A 15,901-nucleotide genomic window follows, 5' to 3' on the forward strand; every position below is an offset into this window, starting at 1 on the left:
GCTAACACAAGCCTGTGATCCGTTTGTCACTCTGGTGCAATTAAATCCCAGATGTTGCAACTTCCCCATCTGCCCTGAGTATGAAAATGTGTGGCGGAGTATCTCGGGAAAATGTGTTCATTTGTTGCATGAGATGTTCATTGCATTAATTAGACAATAGCAAATGAAGCCACGTCTGTTACCAGTTTCTCATTGGCTCCTGCCAAATTGCTCTGACTGAACAATTACACTTAATCGATCACAAAATAGATGATTCATGGAAGATGAATAGGCTGCAGATTCGTGGACCTGGACGATTTTTCTTTGGCTGCTCAGTTTAAATTGATAAAAGACGATAAGGCTTCATTCCTTATCCCCCTGCCAACAGGGAGATGGTAATTAGAAGATAGTAATAACTTCCTATCCCAGCACTGATCAATATTTTATCAATGCACATTCTCTCCTATCGGCAGGGAGAATGGGCTGAGCATTTGCAGTGGACAGGTTTCACTAACACTGTTGCTATGGAGATTCCTTTACATCCCAGGATCTGAATACTAAATGGCAGCATGTTCTCTGAGAGTTTAATCTAGGAAGTAATCTGTGTTTCCCATTGCTCTAAGTGTTATCTAATGGCTAGACTTTTAATCCACATTCCATTCACTCGTCTTTGGGACCATAAACACCTGATTTATGAAGTTGCTTTGGAATTAATCTCTCTCACTTGGCTTATTTATGGGAAGCTCAGTGTCAGGCATCTTAGGCAGTATTTATGGTTTCCTTCCTACTCATCACAAGCAACTGAAATGTCTAACAGCAAGAGGAAACGCTCCAAATCAAATTCTATCTGCCAAGGTTGCCATCCATCCTAGGTTGGGCAGGGATTAAAAGTTAGGTGTCAACTTTTTATTAGACGTATGACCCGATGTCTATCCCCCACCCGTACGCACCACCAAATCACACACACACACACACACACACACACACACACACACACACACACACACACACACACACACACACACACACACACACACACACACACACACACACACACACACACACACACACACACACACATATAACAAATATCCCCAGTAGAAATCAGTCCTATTCTAATTATCCTTTGCAGAAATATTGCTGTGTGATGAATACAAGGACGATGCAGCCATTTCCACTGTCAGCTCCTTGTCTTTCAAATGTTTTTTCTCGAGTGGGCTGGGGGAGGACTTGTTGTAGCACACGGGACAAGCGAGGCTGGTGATGAGACAAAGGCATGGCCTTTTACGTTTGACAGTGTACATTTCTAGTGCAGTCTTGCTGGAGTCAACAAAGGTGAATAATGTCCTCTTGCTTTTCAGCCGTTTGGAATTTTCAGCCTGACAGATGCTTAGCGTGCGGGAGGCAGGAAGAAGATAAAGAAAGAGGAGGTGGAGGTGTATAGGAGGAAAATAAAGGGAAATAGGTTTAGGGAAAGATTGCATGGCAAGAGAGAATAATGGCAGTGGGGGTAACATGGCTGCCAGAAACAGAGGTAGAAGGACGGGGTGAGATGTATTACCCTATAAAAGTGCATGTGTCTGATGCACAGCCATCAATTTGAATGACTTGTCTCCCCCGAGGGCCTGTTTTGGCATTCAGGAACCACAGCGAGGGCTCTTAGCTTGCCAGGGCTGCAGTTCATTTGTACTTCCCCCTCTGTGGCGCAGCTCTTCTCATTAGAACCTGTGGCTTAGGCAGAGAGGGACTGCAGCACGCCCATTACCTGCCCTTGTCCTCAGGGCTTGACTCTCTCCCAGTCCCTCAGAGCCAACACATCATCTCACCAGAGCTGAGACAAAAATCCCCATCAAGCAGCCCGGCTGGTAACTACTGTGTTTCACAGCACCTCAGAGCACATGTGTGTCTAATCTGCTACACAGAACTCTGCCGTGGGTATGCTGTGTATACTTGTAATATTGTAGTGGCTTAAAATGTGTTTATTTTGTATCCTTTATCTCTTATGGTAAACTGGTGACAACACATTCTTGAATTTTGTTGGATTTTTAATCAATTTTACTGGTCAGTGGAGTGTGGATGAACTGACACATAAACGAAGGCATTTAACCACATCTTTCATTCTCATTTAACTCCATCTGTGTTACCCATGGTAACAAGCCTCAGACGTGATTGTACAGTAAAGTGGCCCTAATGGCCCCCAGCAGTCACCCATGACAGGTTAAAGTCTTGATGGCTGCTTTTATGGTTCTCACCCCCTCAGGAGGGACACAACACCTGTTAAATGGACCTGCCCTCTCCCGTATGCAGGCATCCCACGAGCTTCGTGGTGGGGCGAGAGCGGTTGTTTGACTTCTCATCAGATAAGATTTAGACTGTCTGGACATCACCACAAGGGGTTGATGGGAAAACACAGCAGAATGTACTGGATATGAATGATTAAGGAAACCTATACACGTGGGTGTCAGCATGTGCTGCTGCACATGTGTGCAGTGAGTAAATGCATTAGAGCCTCCACAGCATGCTTTTGCATCAATAACTCTGAGAATGTGACAGAGACACTGCAGGAGAAACAGAGGAATAAAGGGCTGTGTTTCCACTTTGTGGGAGGAGAAATGTATCTTTATAGTATTTCCCCCGTAAGTATCTAATTAGCTTCAGAGGCTTATGGTAAGCTTATCTCAGACAAACACACATTATTGTGTGCAAAGTAACATTTAAACATAAGTTTTATTTTATTTTTTATTTTTTTTGTCTTCCCAATGTTTTGCTGTTGATTGCTGTCATGTTGGGTGTTTTTTTTTTTCATTATTTCTGAATCCAGTTACATAATGCAGAACTAAACCCTGCATAATATGCAATTGGGATGTTCCTGCCCACAAAAAACTCTTGGAGTAATGTAATTTCACAGCCTATGTTTAATCTAGCATCTCTTCCTGTGTTTCCACTCAGCCGACCAGGCCTGCTGAATGCCAGTGACCCAGGCTACCCCTGGTTAGCAGACTCCTGGCCAGCAACCAGCCTGCCTGTCAACAGCAGCTCCGGGGGACCGAATGACCTCAGTAACTTTGGGCGAGGAGGTGAGTGCCCCGGTGCTGTCCCATTTGCTTTGAGAAAGAGACCATAAAAGATGAAAGATGTCGGCCCCACATGCTTTTCTGTTCTACCAGAGCGCCTGCTGTTTATCATGTACATATATGCATGAAAGATGCATACATATATGCATATTGCATGTGTGTTTAGGTATACATTTATATATCACATCAGAGGACAGCATTAACAGCAGGGCCTCCACTGTCACTGGGCTGAGTGATGGCAGATAGTCCAGCCTGGTGTCACAGCCCATACCTCAGAGCAGGAGAATGTGAGGGGAGAGAAAGGCAGAGGAGCAGGGGGTGGATGGCTGTTTGAAAGGATGGTCTTGAGCAGCCAGTCGTGAAGGACAGGCGCAGCTTGACTGGCGCAGATACGGACACTTCCGCCTCGGCTCTACATCATCTCCCCTTCACTGGGTATGCAAACCATGCACTATGGAGAGAGTCTGCTTTTACTTTCCCGAGCGCTCTCTCTCTCCTTGCCTCTGTTAGCACACACACAGCATCAGCTTTATGAGCAGGGAAGGGAGGTTAGTGAGATAACCAGAGGATATGTGGAGGGAGAACGGGGCAGCTCGACTGGATGGATGAGGGATGGAATGCTTAAATAACTGGGATTTTTTTTTTTTTTTTTTTTTTTAGATGAATTTTGAATGTGCTGTTTCTTAAGATTTTAGCTGATCCAAAAGGTCCAAAATCCATAACTCCATAACGCCATGTGCACTTAAATCTCAGTTAATTCAAGGCAAGACGCACAGCTGGATACTCATTATCTGTCGTAAAAATCAGACAAGCTTTTATTTAAATACAGCAGGGTTACAGGTGAGGGGAATTATTATTATTTATTTTTTTTACTTTGCTATAAGCTCCCCCGCTAACTATTTCCCAGATCTCCCCACTGGACAAGGGGATAAGACCGGTACCATGCTCTCTGATGGAGCCATCTACAGCAGCATAGACTTCACCACCAAAGCCAACTACAACAGCCCCGGCCAAACATCCCAGGCCACTCCCTATGCCACCACTCAGATCCTGCACTCCAGCAGTATCCATGAGCTGGCTGTGGACCTGCCTGAGGCCCAGTGGAAGGCTTCCCTCCAGGCCAAGCAGGAGATGGCCAACCTGGGCTACTCCCTGCCTGACAAAAACTCCTGCAACAACAGTAAGTCACACTGACCAAGTGAGTTTGTCATTAGCTGTATGTGGGATTATTGTGTGTGTCAAGTTCAAAAAGGTTTTTGTTTGAGTTGGATAATATGTCAATTAGAGACATTACTTTTGTGATGTTATGAACAAATCTGTTTAGATTTTTTGATCTGGATTCAAGGCCTTAAATTTACACTTGTAACTTTCCCACCAAAAGTCTCTGAGGCCTTGCTAACCTCTCTGTAGAAGTTGTCTTCAAAAAAATAAGTATGTTTCCCTCCAGCAGACATCATTTTGGTTACCTTCCAAGGTTGACTAAACATCTCACGAAGAAGTAGTACAGTAAAGTGATCCATCTATTTTCCTGCCGTTTCCATGATGGTACCAGGCCTCCTGCAGTTTCAGAGTAGTTGCCAATCCATTTTAGCTTGACTAATATTTAAGAAAATAATCCAAATGAATTACCGTGGATTTGATGCAGCATTTTTTAAAGCCGAGTGGAGTTCCGTACTTGAGGTGTAATGAGTATTCCCCGGCTCTATCCTAATACATATTCATAATCTCATTTTCGAACAGTCTAAAACAGATTAATTATAGTTTTTACATAGTCCTTCTAATGCAATAAATCTTCAAAAACTGCTTTTCTAATTCTCCCTGGCATTATTTTAAGAACTATGATCAAACGTGATTATGTTTGATTATATCTCTCTTACGAGAGACAAATATAGAAATAAAATCTCTTGACTCATTCATCCCATTTCACAACTGAGACGAGCTCTGTGAAAGATTAGAGCCATGCTTTTCAAATCAACAACAAATCAAATTTGCCCACCAAAGGTGTGGTCTGTTGCATACAAATCAGACAGTGAATGGGATGTTAAATACATGCAACGTGATAAATGTATGACTCCTGAATTTATCCTGCTTGCTTGATGCTCTAACTGCATGTTTGCATGGGCTTGTGCTAACTGCCAATCACTTGATGCCACTGTGATTTTTGCCCTTTAACCCCCACTGTAGCCCTCCTTTTCATTCCTGACTACCGATTGGCCGAAGGATTGTCTAATAGAATCCCACACAACCAATCACAAGATTTCAGCACCACCAGCTCTCACAACAGCTCAGAGCGAAGCGGCAGTCTCTCAGGTTGGTTTTTACGCTGCAGAGAATTAAGCAGACTGGGACACTCTGCTCTTCCGCCCCACTTTATGATTGACTGATGTCTTAATTGCTTTATTGATCTGTTATTTGCATGTACAAACCTGACATCTAAGACATTTCTATTAACACAATGCCCTCTCCCTCACCCGAGATGTTTTGCTCACTCAGCTTCCCCCACTTCCAGCTAATTACATGTGAATGCTTTATTATTTTTCTACATATAGTACAGCTACTTCTGTACTGTATGTAGCAGTGTTGTGATATAGGATAGGAGTTGGCAACCTATCAGAGCATAAAGAGGCAGGACATTTATGTAAAAAAGAAAGAATACCAGTATAATCGTCTGACAGAATATGGCTGCAAGTGCTAAAGCTGGGTCTCTGCCATCACTGTCGGTCCTTGTAAAGGCTTTGTCTCTCACTGTGTGAGTGAGCAGACAAGAGCAGGGGCAGAGGGAGTCTTTCAGACAGAGTGGACTGTATACACACACACAGACACCATTAGAGATGCTTGGCTGGGTAAAGTGGCAAAAATACCTCCCTTCTTCCCTCTTCCCCTAATGGTGGTCGACTACACTAAAACCCATGTTCGCAGAATTACAATGTCATTTATAGGACGCCAAGGCAGCCCTCTGCCTGCCTCCCCTGCACTGTCCTCTTTTATCTAGTTACAAGCCACTGCCTTAACTGGTCTCTAATTCAATACTCTGGCACATAGCGGGCTGGAGAGAAGAATGTGAAGTGGTCATGCCTTGCAGGCAGATTCTTCTTATAGACACGCAGGTTACTAAAGGGGCTGACTGGTCTTGGCACATGCTGTATTTTTACTTCATTTGATAAAGAGAAACGGTGAAAAAATATACATGTGAAAAAATATACATGTCTAAAGGTAGTGTGTCAGAGAATGCAATTTAAAAGCATAGTTTGACACTTTGAGGAAATATTCTTGTTCATGTTCTTGCCAAGAGTTAAATAAGAAGATTGATGCAAAGGTAAATCACCTAACTCCTCCAGATTAAAACATATCATGTGTTAATTAGTGAGCTTTAGGGGAGATAGGAAGCCTTTTTTTTTTTTTTTTTTTCCGTTTTACCTATACTGAGCTGTTTGGTCCTTTATTCAGTCTCAATTCTAATTAAGTCTTCTGGCTGAAAGTTAGGGTTAACAGATAGGCAGTAATCTTTTCTAACACGTGGCAAGAAAGCTAATATCAGTATTTCCCAAAATGTTGAACTTTAAAGCACTGAGAGTTAAGAAAATAGAAAAAAAACACCGTTTTATAATAATTTAATGCAAAAAGGTTCCAATAACTCTCCTCTGTTAGTAACCTCTCATCTACCTTTAAATAAAAGCCTGTAACTACTATATAGTGTCTAATTTTCAGTTTCAGCAGGGAGTTACACGGCATCGCACCTGTAATGATGAAAAAATATACATCTAAATAAAACTGAAATAATAATGTATTAATGGTGCTATAAAAGTGAATAAATATACTGCTTAGTGCAACTTACAACAGTGCTGAGAATTTGAATCACCACAAGCGAAGCCTTGATTCAGACTTCAACCAAAGTCAATTTGAAAAGAGATGGAAGGAATAATGAATGCCAGGTCTGAAGAAGGAGAGCAGGATGAAAAGGAACAGAAATAGATCAGCTTTCATGACAGCATGGATCTCCACCGGGGACATGAAGCTGCTCATTAAAACCTCTCTTGGTGTAAGAGCGAAGAGGCAACTGGTGTTTTCTGTAGCAGTTAGAGACCCCGAAGACTCTCTGCTCTCCTACACCCTCACCCAGCCTGTCTATGAAGCTACGGAGTCCAGGACCATGTGAAGTCCACAGCTGTGTGGCCCATTGTTCTGCTGCACTCTCCATATATGTTGCATCTCACTTCATTATTTAACATGTATTATTAAAAAAAGAAAAGCCTCAGCTAAAAATAATGATACATGACTTTAAGCTATATATTCTCCCACTCATAAATTATATCTGGTTGCATAGTTTTTCTAGAGTGTTTGCGCTGTGGCTTTCCCCCTCAGCACTGATGCACCCAATGAAAACAAAGCAAGCTCAAGGCTATGCAGCCCTGCAGTTATAGGCTGGGAGTGCCCAAACCCCGGGTATAAATACCCAGAGCTGGATCTATATTTAGTATCAGTTCCCCTTTGAAGAGAGGCCCAGTTTTGTCAGAAGAGATGAGTTCGCTGTGTAATTCCTGTTCAGCTCCTACCCACAGCTTTTCTCTGTATTTTTCATATTTGGGTTGAGCTGTTGCGTTTCCAGTGCCAGACCATCCTTCCCTGGAAGTGGCTCATTTATAATATTGATGGCTGGTCTTGTGTAGAGGGACTAAGGATGATTGAACAATCACGTCAGCTCACCATTTATTGGTAAAAGTCAAGCGCTGCCCAGAGGTGCGATTAGCAAACCCAATTACTTCCAGACTATGCTTACACTGTGGTGCCACCTGCCTTGGGCTTACAGTTGTTTCCTTTATTACTTCCATTCTTTATTAATCTTATTCTGACACCTCTTCTATCTCCTCATGCCTGAATCTTTCTTGCATCAGGATTTTTTTTTTTTCCATGCTCATTTCTGTTGTTTTTCTTGCTGGAAAAGCAACATAATCCGAATTCTCAAGACAAACTGTACAGTGTTTCTGATTTCTTCGCCATCTTGCTCTCATAAAAATCAATAGAAATGTACCTAATTCCTTCTCTTTCTTTTGTTGACTGACATACGTTTTACTGTGCTTGAGTCAAATCAGTTTATTAGACTACACAGTGCAGGATGTTACATTGCACAAGATACAATATGAGCAGTTTTTTGGGGGCACTGGGAGAAGTTATTACAGGCATTTGGCAGCAGAGGCTTACCAATAGATGGCAGATACAAATGTGCTCAACAGATTTTTCCCAAATTGGCTTTCACTAGTCTATGTGGCTGGTGAAGTCAGCCTGTGGTATTTTCTGGATTGAGATGTAAGGTGTTTACTTGTAGAGACATTTCATCCTGACACAAATAGATTTTTTTTTTTTTATATTAAAATACTGTAAAGTGTGTCTCCCCACTTCCCACAATCTAAGAGGCCTCAAAGATAAGTAATATGAATATTCTATAAATCAAAATTTGTGTTAAAAAACTAGTGATGCAGCACAGGTTTGCTCTACTTGGAGATCATACTCAATGCTTGAAACCAAAATCTAAATGTACATTTTAAATGTGTTAGCACTGTATGCATAGACAACGATCAAAGTGTGTGCTTTTCATTATCAGACTGAAGCAGAGATCAACTTATTGTTAGTCATTTAAAAAGATACTTTAAGATAATGCGAATATCAAGTAAATGTACCTTTATTCTTAGAAGAAAAACATGTTTGTAGAAAGCTTAACTGTAATACTTTGGCTTTATAAATGTACAAAGTTAATATCACAATATACCGTTACTATACATGTTATATTCAATGTAAACATACAAAGTATAAGTATTATGCATCTTGTCTTTTTGAAATATTAGTAACCGTTTCAAACATTTTATAGTAACAAATCATAAAGCACTAATGTTCAGAATACAACACATTACGTTGCATAATTTTGATTTACGGAAGTTAATGTGTAACTGTGAGGTACGCAGGAGTAAAAAAATCTCAGGTCAGTTTTTTTTTAACAGGTGTATCTTATAGAAGAGAAGAGTTATTGTATCTGTTGTAAGATTTCTATTTAAATTATACTGTATTTGCTATATCATATACAAATAATGGTATATGCATTTTCCCATATACCTACAAGTAAAGAATAAATCATTTGTGTTGTTGTTTTTGCACTTCAAAGCATTTCAAATTGTATGAGTTGACTTTTTCTTCATCAGCATGTCTTCAGAAATATGTGTATAGAATATATACCTCCACTTAACAACAAATTTGGGCTTGAAGTCAAGTGTCTTTTAAAGAATTTTTTTTTTTTATTTTCCTCAGTGACCAAATCATATAAAACTCAGTATTGACCTGGCTGGCAGATTTATGAAGATGGATGGGGCAGTGGAGAATCTGATGTTGGAGGGATATGAGTGGAAATGGATGGGGTTAGTGGCTCTCCGGTGTAATAAAAGAAATGAAAGTAGTAATAGACTCTCAGTGAATTCCATTAGGGACACACTGACACTACACAAGCCATTCATTATGATGATGCCGTGAAGTGAGATATTTCATTGTGGAACCTGGTGTGAAAGGGGACACTGAGGGATGGGTGGAGCCCAAAGGTCTGCTTCAGCCTCCTTTACTACCGTTCACCTCTGTTTCTATGGAGATTTGAGGCTTTTCAGCCAATCAATCAATGGAAGCACACTTTTCATCAGGCAACCTTGAGATTTCTATGAAAGACATGTCAGGTGGGAGCTCATTGGAATCTTGTGTTTGAAACTGTGTACGACTTTCCAAGGGTATGTTGAAACTGGGTCCAAATGGATTTGTAATCTAAGTAGCATGTTTGGATGTAATTGAGTTTCTTTGGTATACATTTGTCACATGGCAAAAGCAACTACTGTTATTTGCAATGCTATTCCACAGGTATATTAGTTTTTAATGGATTGTTTTATACAATCAAATTTTAAGTGACTGTGTCTACTAAATGCATCAACTCCTTTTGTAGGTGGGAAGGGAGGAAAGAAGAAGAAAACCAAGGCTGGCTCTAAACCTACTAAAGCCAATGGGTCCAACTGGGCCAACGTTCCCCTGCCCCCTCCCCCGATTCACCCTCTCCCTGGCACTGAGATGGACCATTATCCCAATGAGCACCATGAGGGAGGAGGGTAAGTCTGCTAATGATGTACACAAATACATTATTCTGATATAAACAGATAAACAAATAACACCCTTTAAAAACATATTAACAACATACACATATGCTTGCAGTAAGGCTCAAATAACAGTGCAGTACAGGATAATATTTGATTGTTTAATATTTACCTGATGATTAGATTCCAAGTCTTGTAATTTTCACTACTTGAAAGCAGAGAGGAAACTGTCAGGCTGAAGTTATCGATAATCTTAAAGGTGCTTTGCAAATTTTCATCAACAGCTTTCTAAATTGCTTTCAAAGGCCGTTCAACCCATTATTTATTTATTTTTTTTAAATCTGAACCTCCTACTAATATACAATCAACTTCCATTTAATAAGAAAATGATGCTATATGTGTGAATGTAATGCTACTAAAACCATATTTTGACCCATATCATTCACAGTTATCCAACTTTTAGTTTTGATTTTGTTAATTTGTATTTTCTAAAGGTGGGCTCAAATACAAACCTTACTTTATTATTTGTATATTATAAACAAAATCTTGAAGTACTATGCTTCAAATGTTATATTGCATGTTTGGTGCGTAGCTTAACATATACTAAAACTTACCAGGAGTAAAAATAGCAGTATAAAATAACTGAACACAAACAATTAAGCTTTATTGATGATGAACAACAACATTTTACTGTAAGCCACGCCAACTTCTGCTATAAATCTGTCTCTATTTATTTTTGTGAAATAAACAGATGTAGATGGTAGCTTTTTACACCCATAATGTTTACCGACTACTCTTCACATAGATTGAGACTGATTTATTTGCATTGCTATCACTGTACATTTCTTTCTCTGAGTATGAGCAGAGGATCAAGTGTCTCGTTTGCTGGAATGAACAAGACCGTTCTTGCCATAACGTTTCTCTTTGGTGTAAAAAGGTTCAGCTTTGCCTTCTCTGCAGCTAATTACTGTATTACTGTAGATGTGGAAAGAAGTGAAGGATCAATGTGTGTATAGTCTCCACAGGCAGTCAGTTACACGGGCTCTTTCACAAAAACTCATATACAGGTGGGTGCAGATCAAACTATCGGCTGATCCTGTCTTCAATCTATGAGATGATTTCAAGACTGGATAAAAAAAAAAAAACCTGCATTTGTTATCAGGCTCCTGCTGCTACTAGTGTGTAGATGGTTTCAGATAAATTTGTTTGCTGAAAATCCTTGGAGTGTTGTTTCATAAAACGATAAGTGAGAGAGAGATGGAGTGGAGATTCATGCAGTTTGTTATGTGTGCTATCCACCAACTGAGGCTGAAGTAAATATCAAAAGCTGACTTCTCATAAATGTTTGATTCACTACCAATCGATTCTTTAGCTTCTCTTTACACTAATTGCATTGCTTTTTCAAATTAGCTGATGCTTTTTAACATTTTATTTAGTGCAGTGAATCTAACAGAAGCTCAAACTTACTGTACTGTCAGTAACAGAAGCTTATTTAAGTGATTGTGAGTGTCTCTCTCTTTGGTCCAGTAGGTGTGATGTCCTCTCACTCCCATTTCCAATCTGGGAGAGTCATCTGCTTTAATAGGCTATCTGGCAAATGAAGACTCCCGAGCACTGTAAATCTGAGGCTGCTCTTAATGGCAGCAGATTAAAACAGTTATGTCCTATGGAGTGTGCACTGACAAATTTCTTTAATGAACATTTTCTTTATGGCCAGTATTATTTCAGCATGTATAAGCACAGCTATGAGGAAGTGAAGCCTGACAACCGCTGTAATTTTTCTCAGGACTGTCGTATAACAAATTCTTACCAAAGTTGGACAAGGTCACAGAGCTCTGTGTTAGTTTACAGACCTTGATCTTTAAATATTCGTACTTTAATGCTATCTGCTTTTCCCTTACTCCTTCAGTAAGCATTTTATATATGCAGGCATTGACAATACCACACACCATATTGTGTTGCTGTATATTTTCCCATCTTTCCTCAGTAATAAGCATAGCTTTCAGTGTGCTGTGTTAATTATGTTACATTTTTAATTCTTTGTTGTGTTTCCTTCTTTGCGTCTGATAGAAATGACCAGACTAAAGCTGAAACAACCAACAGCTCAAGTCATACATTCCTCTTTTGGAAAACAAATTAATCAGCATCTAATTTAATGAATTGCTAGTTTGAAATGAATCAAGTTTTAAGCAAAAATGTAAACTTTTTAATTTCCCCTTCTCACATTTTCAACATAAAATTATAGATTGAATAGTTGAGAATATAATGTATAAGTAGATAGTTACTAGTGTAAGTTTGAGCTCTAGAGTTGCTGAAGAACTCCACATATTAAGTGTCAAAATGTTTGTACAGTAAAAACTATTCTTTACTTCAGGTATGAGAGTGACGGTTGGGGCCCACCCATGCCTGTGCAGACATATCTTCACCAGGGCATGGAGGATGAGCTGGAGGAGGAGGAGGAGAGGGTTCCCACCCCGCCCATTCGAGGGGTTGCCTCCTCCCCAGCTGCTGTGTCCTTTGGACAGCAGTCCACAGCCACCCTCACCCCATCTCCTCGGGAGGAGATGCAACCCATGCTCCAGGCCCATTTGGATGAGCTGACCAGAGCATACCAAATGGACATGGCAAAACAGACATGGTAAACACTACAGTATTAAACGACAGTGATTTAAATTTATCTATCTATCTATCTATCTATCTATCTATCTATCTATCTATCTATCTATCTATCTATCTATCTATCTATCTATCTATCTATCTATCTATCTATCTATCTATCTATCTATCTATCTATCTATCTATCTATCTATCTATCTATCTATCTATCTATCTATCTATCTATCTATCTATCTATCTATCTATCTGTTCTGGGTTTTGTACCCTCATGGTTGAAATGCACTTATTGTAAGTTGCTTTGGATAAAACCATCAGCTAAATGAAATGTAATGTAATGTAATATATATATATATATATATATATATATATATATATATATATATAGATAGATAGATAGATAGATAGATAGATAGATAGATATAAATATCTATCTATCTATCTATCTATCTATCTATACTACAGTACTACAGTATTAAACGACAGTGATTTAAATCTATCTATCTATCTATCTATCTATCTATCTATCTATCTATCTATCTATCTATCTATCTATCTATCTATCTATCTATCTATCTATCTATCTATCTATCTATCTATCTATCTATCTATCCATCCATCCATCCATCCATCCATCCATCCATCCATCCATCCATCCATCCATCCATCCATCCATCCATCCATCCATCCATCCATCCATCCATCCATCTAACCATGTTGACAGATATATTGTTATAGTTGATAATGTATGCATTGTTGTCATTTTAAAATGCTTACTGTACATTCTGTCCCTGTTTATTGCTGCTAGGATTTATTTTGGTCCTGCAGTATTCCTCATGTCAACTGTGTGTGCAGTGGAGATAAACCCATTAATCATTCCATTTTAATGGGCCCATGCTACCTCTTATGCGACTACTGTATTTTGCTCACTCTAAGAGGCACAATTTCTTACCCATGGTTGTTTACTCCCCCAACACCCATACGGCACATTCCATTGTTGTTGTACTCATGCAAGTCAGATGAAGACCATGCTTCATTCTGTCAGCAACGCACAGAAAATGAGAGACCGCCATTCATTCACAACAGTGAAGTGGTGGTGGTGGTGGTGGGGGTGGGAGACAGGGAAGGGAAGCCTTGTCAGGAAGGAGATGTCATGTTACACCGTAATGACTATGTTGGTTAGAGAGCATCTTTGACAACACCATAGGGCCAGTAATTACAACCAATTCCCACTGCAAACCGCGTCAAAGACTTTGCACTCCTCTAACAAACGCGGCTGTCTGCAGAGCAGGCTGCCACTGAGGTGACAGCCATGTGTCGACAGGCCTGGAGAGCGTGCCTTTGTACCCTCCGTAGCAGCAATTAGCAGGTCATTGTGATTGCATACAAGCAGCACTGTAGAAGTAGTGGAATTGTCCAAATTTATTCAGCGGTTCACGACATAGGTGTCTAAAGTTAGCGTTACATTTCCCTATACGTCCATGTTTTGTCCTCTTCCTGTGCAGAGAAACCCCTGAATATTCCCTTTATTCTTATTTATATATTTTCATACTCCACAGTCCCTGCTATGGGCTAATATGCTGTCTTTTTTTCTTTTTTTTTTTCCCCGTCAGGCACATGCAGGGAAGCTCTCATCCTCCCCAGGCACCAGCTCCCCCAGTGGGCTACGTGTCGAGCACAATGGTTTCCGACCTGGAGACTGACCTGGCTGATGAGGAGGAGGAGGAAGAGGAAGACGAGGAGGATGAAGGCTATGGAGCCAGGCATCCCCGCGGTATTGAGCACACACCAGGGTCTAGCATGGACAACCTGGACAGCTCTTTAACAGGTAAACCGGGGCTCTAATCTCATGTACGTTGTTGGGGACCATACTGAAATTTATAATAATATATGAATAATTGTGATGTATTTATTTTTGTTCTTAGTTTGGATATAAATGTATTCAAGACTCATTGTTGTTGCATCTCGTTCTACAGTGAACGGATTGTTGATCGTGACATGTTCCTCATGAGTGTGCTCTGTGAACATGCCAACTGTGAGTCCCTCAATTAAGTTTTTGAAGCACTTTTGGCAGACTCAGAGGAATTATAATTATCATTTCCAAAAAAAAGAGATAAGAAAGTCCATGAATTTTAAACAGGATAGTGAGAGGGAAATTAAGAGGAGGGAGAGGCAGGGCAGAATGACTGTGATTTAACTCGCACATGGCTCCGGAGCTGGTGCCACTCGTATCTTCCCGAGGAGATTTGAAATAAATTTCACGTGCAGCATATTCTATTCCAGACTAGAGGCATCATTTCCATTTTTACAACTCACTGAAAACTTTTACAGCCGTCTGTTAGGAGGACGAATGAAGGGCATGACATTGCAGTTGCAGAGCTGGGTTCTGGACTGCTGCTCTCATACTGACCGGGCCTCATTTTCTAGATGTAATATGGAGGGTAAAACTGAAGAAATATTCACAAACAATCCATGAAATTTGAGGGACAGGTTTGATCGAAAATCTCGATTTAATGTTCCCCCTCAGGTTACCCAACACAGTTTTTGAGTACTTAAAAACACAAAATCCATATTGGAATATTTATAGGTGGAAAGAAACAGGAAGACAACAGAGAATAAGAGGAGCTTATCCATTTGAGAGAGAGCATGAGAATAAGAGGACTGACAGTGCTGCTTGTTGGACTACCGTGTCAGTGGCAGCCCTAAAGAGTAGTTTTCCATGAGATGATGGAACAGTGGTTTTGGTAGCGCTGACACATGCTACTGCTGATGTATTTAGAGGAATATAAAGCAGCAACTGGGCCCTAATCTATTGCATCTCTCCTCCACTGTATTGCTCTGAAGACATCACTATTTATTTTTATCTCTCTGCAAGTCTGCCTCACAGCGCATCGTTTGACAATACAGACATGGTCCCAGCTCCAGGGTTAGCGGGAGAAAGAGAGGAAAGATAGCGGAAAAACTGCTGAGATTTATTGCGGCCACCATTTTGAGGCAATACAAATCGGGGAGGGTTGCAGTGAGATTCCTTTCAAACATCGCTTGATAGATTTGTCATTGTTTTAATAATATGGAAATAGGTCTGTTTTCATAATGTTACACCAAAGGCCAGTTAATCAA

The 15,901-nt window shown here is 40.2% G+C and overlaps 1 protein-coding gene across 9 annotated transcripts in view; it reads left to right on the forward strand.

Annotated features, from left to right (window-relative positions):
- The window catches only part of robo2 (roundabout, axon guidance receptor, homolog 2 (Drosophila)), a 257,149-nt gene that overhangs the window by 231,308 nt on the left and 9,940 nt on the right, over positions 1–15,901 (forward strand). For 6 of the 9 annotated variants that reach the window (XM_069707327.1, XM_069707323.1, XM_069707326.1 and 3 more), the window contains 6 exons: positions 2,929–3,056; positions 3,961–4,233; positions 5,238–5,363; positions 10,024–10,183; positions 12,543–12,806; positions 14,395–14,609. In XM_069707327.1, coding sequence (XP_069563428.1) covers positions 2,929–3,056; positions 3,961–4,233; positions 5,238–5,363; positions 10,024–10,183; positions 12,543–12,806; positions 14,395–14,609 — 1,166 coding nt within the window. The remainder of the gene's footprint in view (positions 1–2,928; positions 3,057–3,960; positions 4,234–5,237; positions 5,364–10,023; positions 10,184–12,542; positions 12,807–14,394; positions 14,610–15,901) is intronic. The other 3 variants (XM_069707330.1, XM_069707331.1, XM_069707332.1) reach the window with 1 other exon arrangement.

The sequence above is a fragment of the Brachyistius frenatus genome, unplaced genomic scaffold (assembly GCF_029030835.1).
Source record: "Brachyistius frenatus isolate BFR_SWC_R1_liver_20210118 unplaced genomic scaffold, ASM2903083v1 Contig_68, whole genome shotgun sequence".
NCBI classification, from domain to species: Eukaryota; Metazoa; Chordata; class Actinopteri; family Embiotocidae; genus Brachyistius; species Brachyistius frenatus.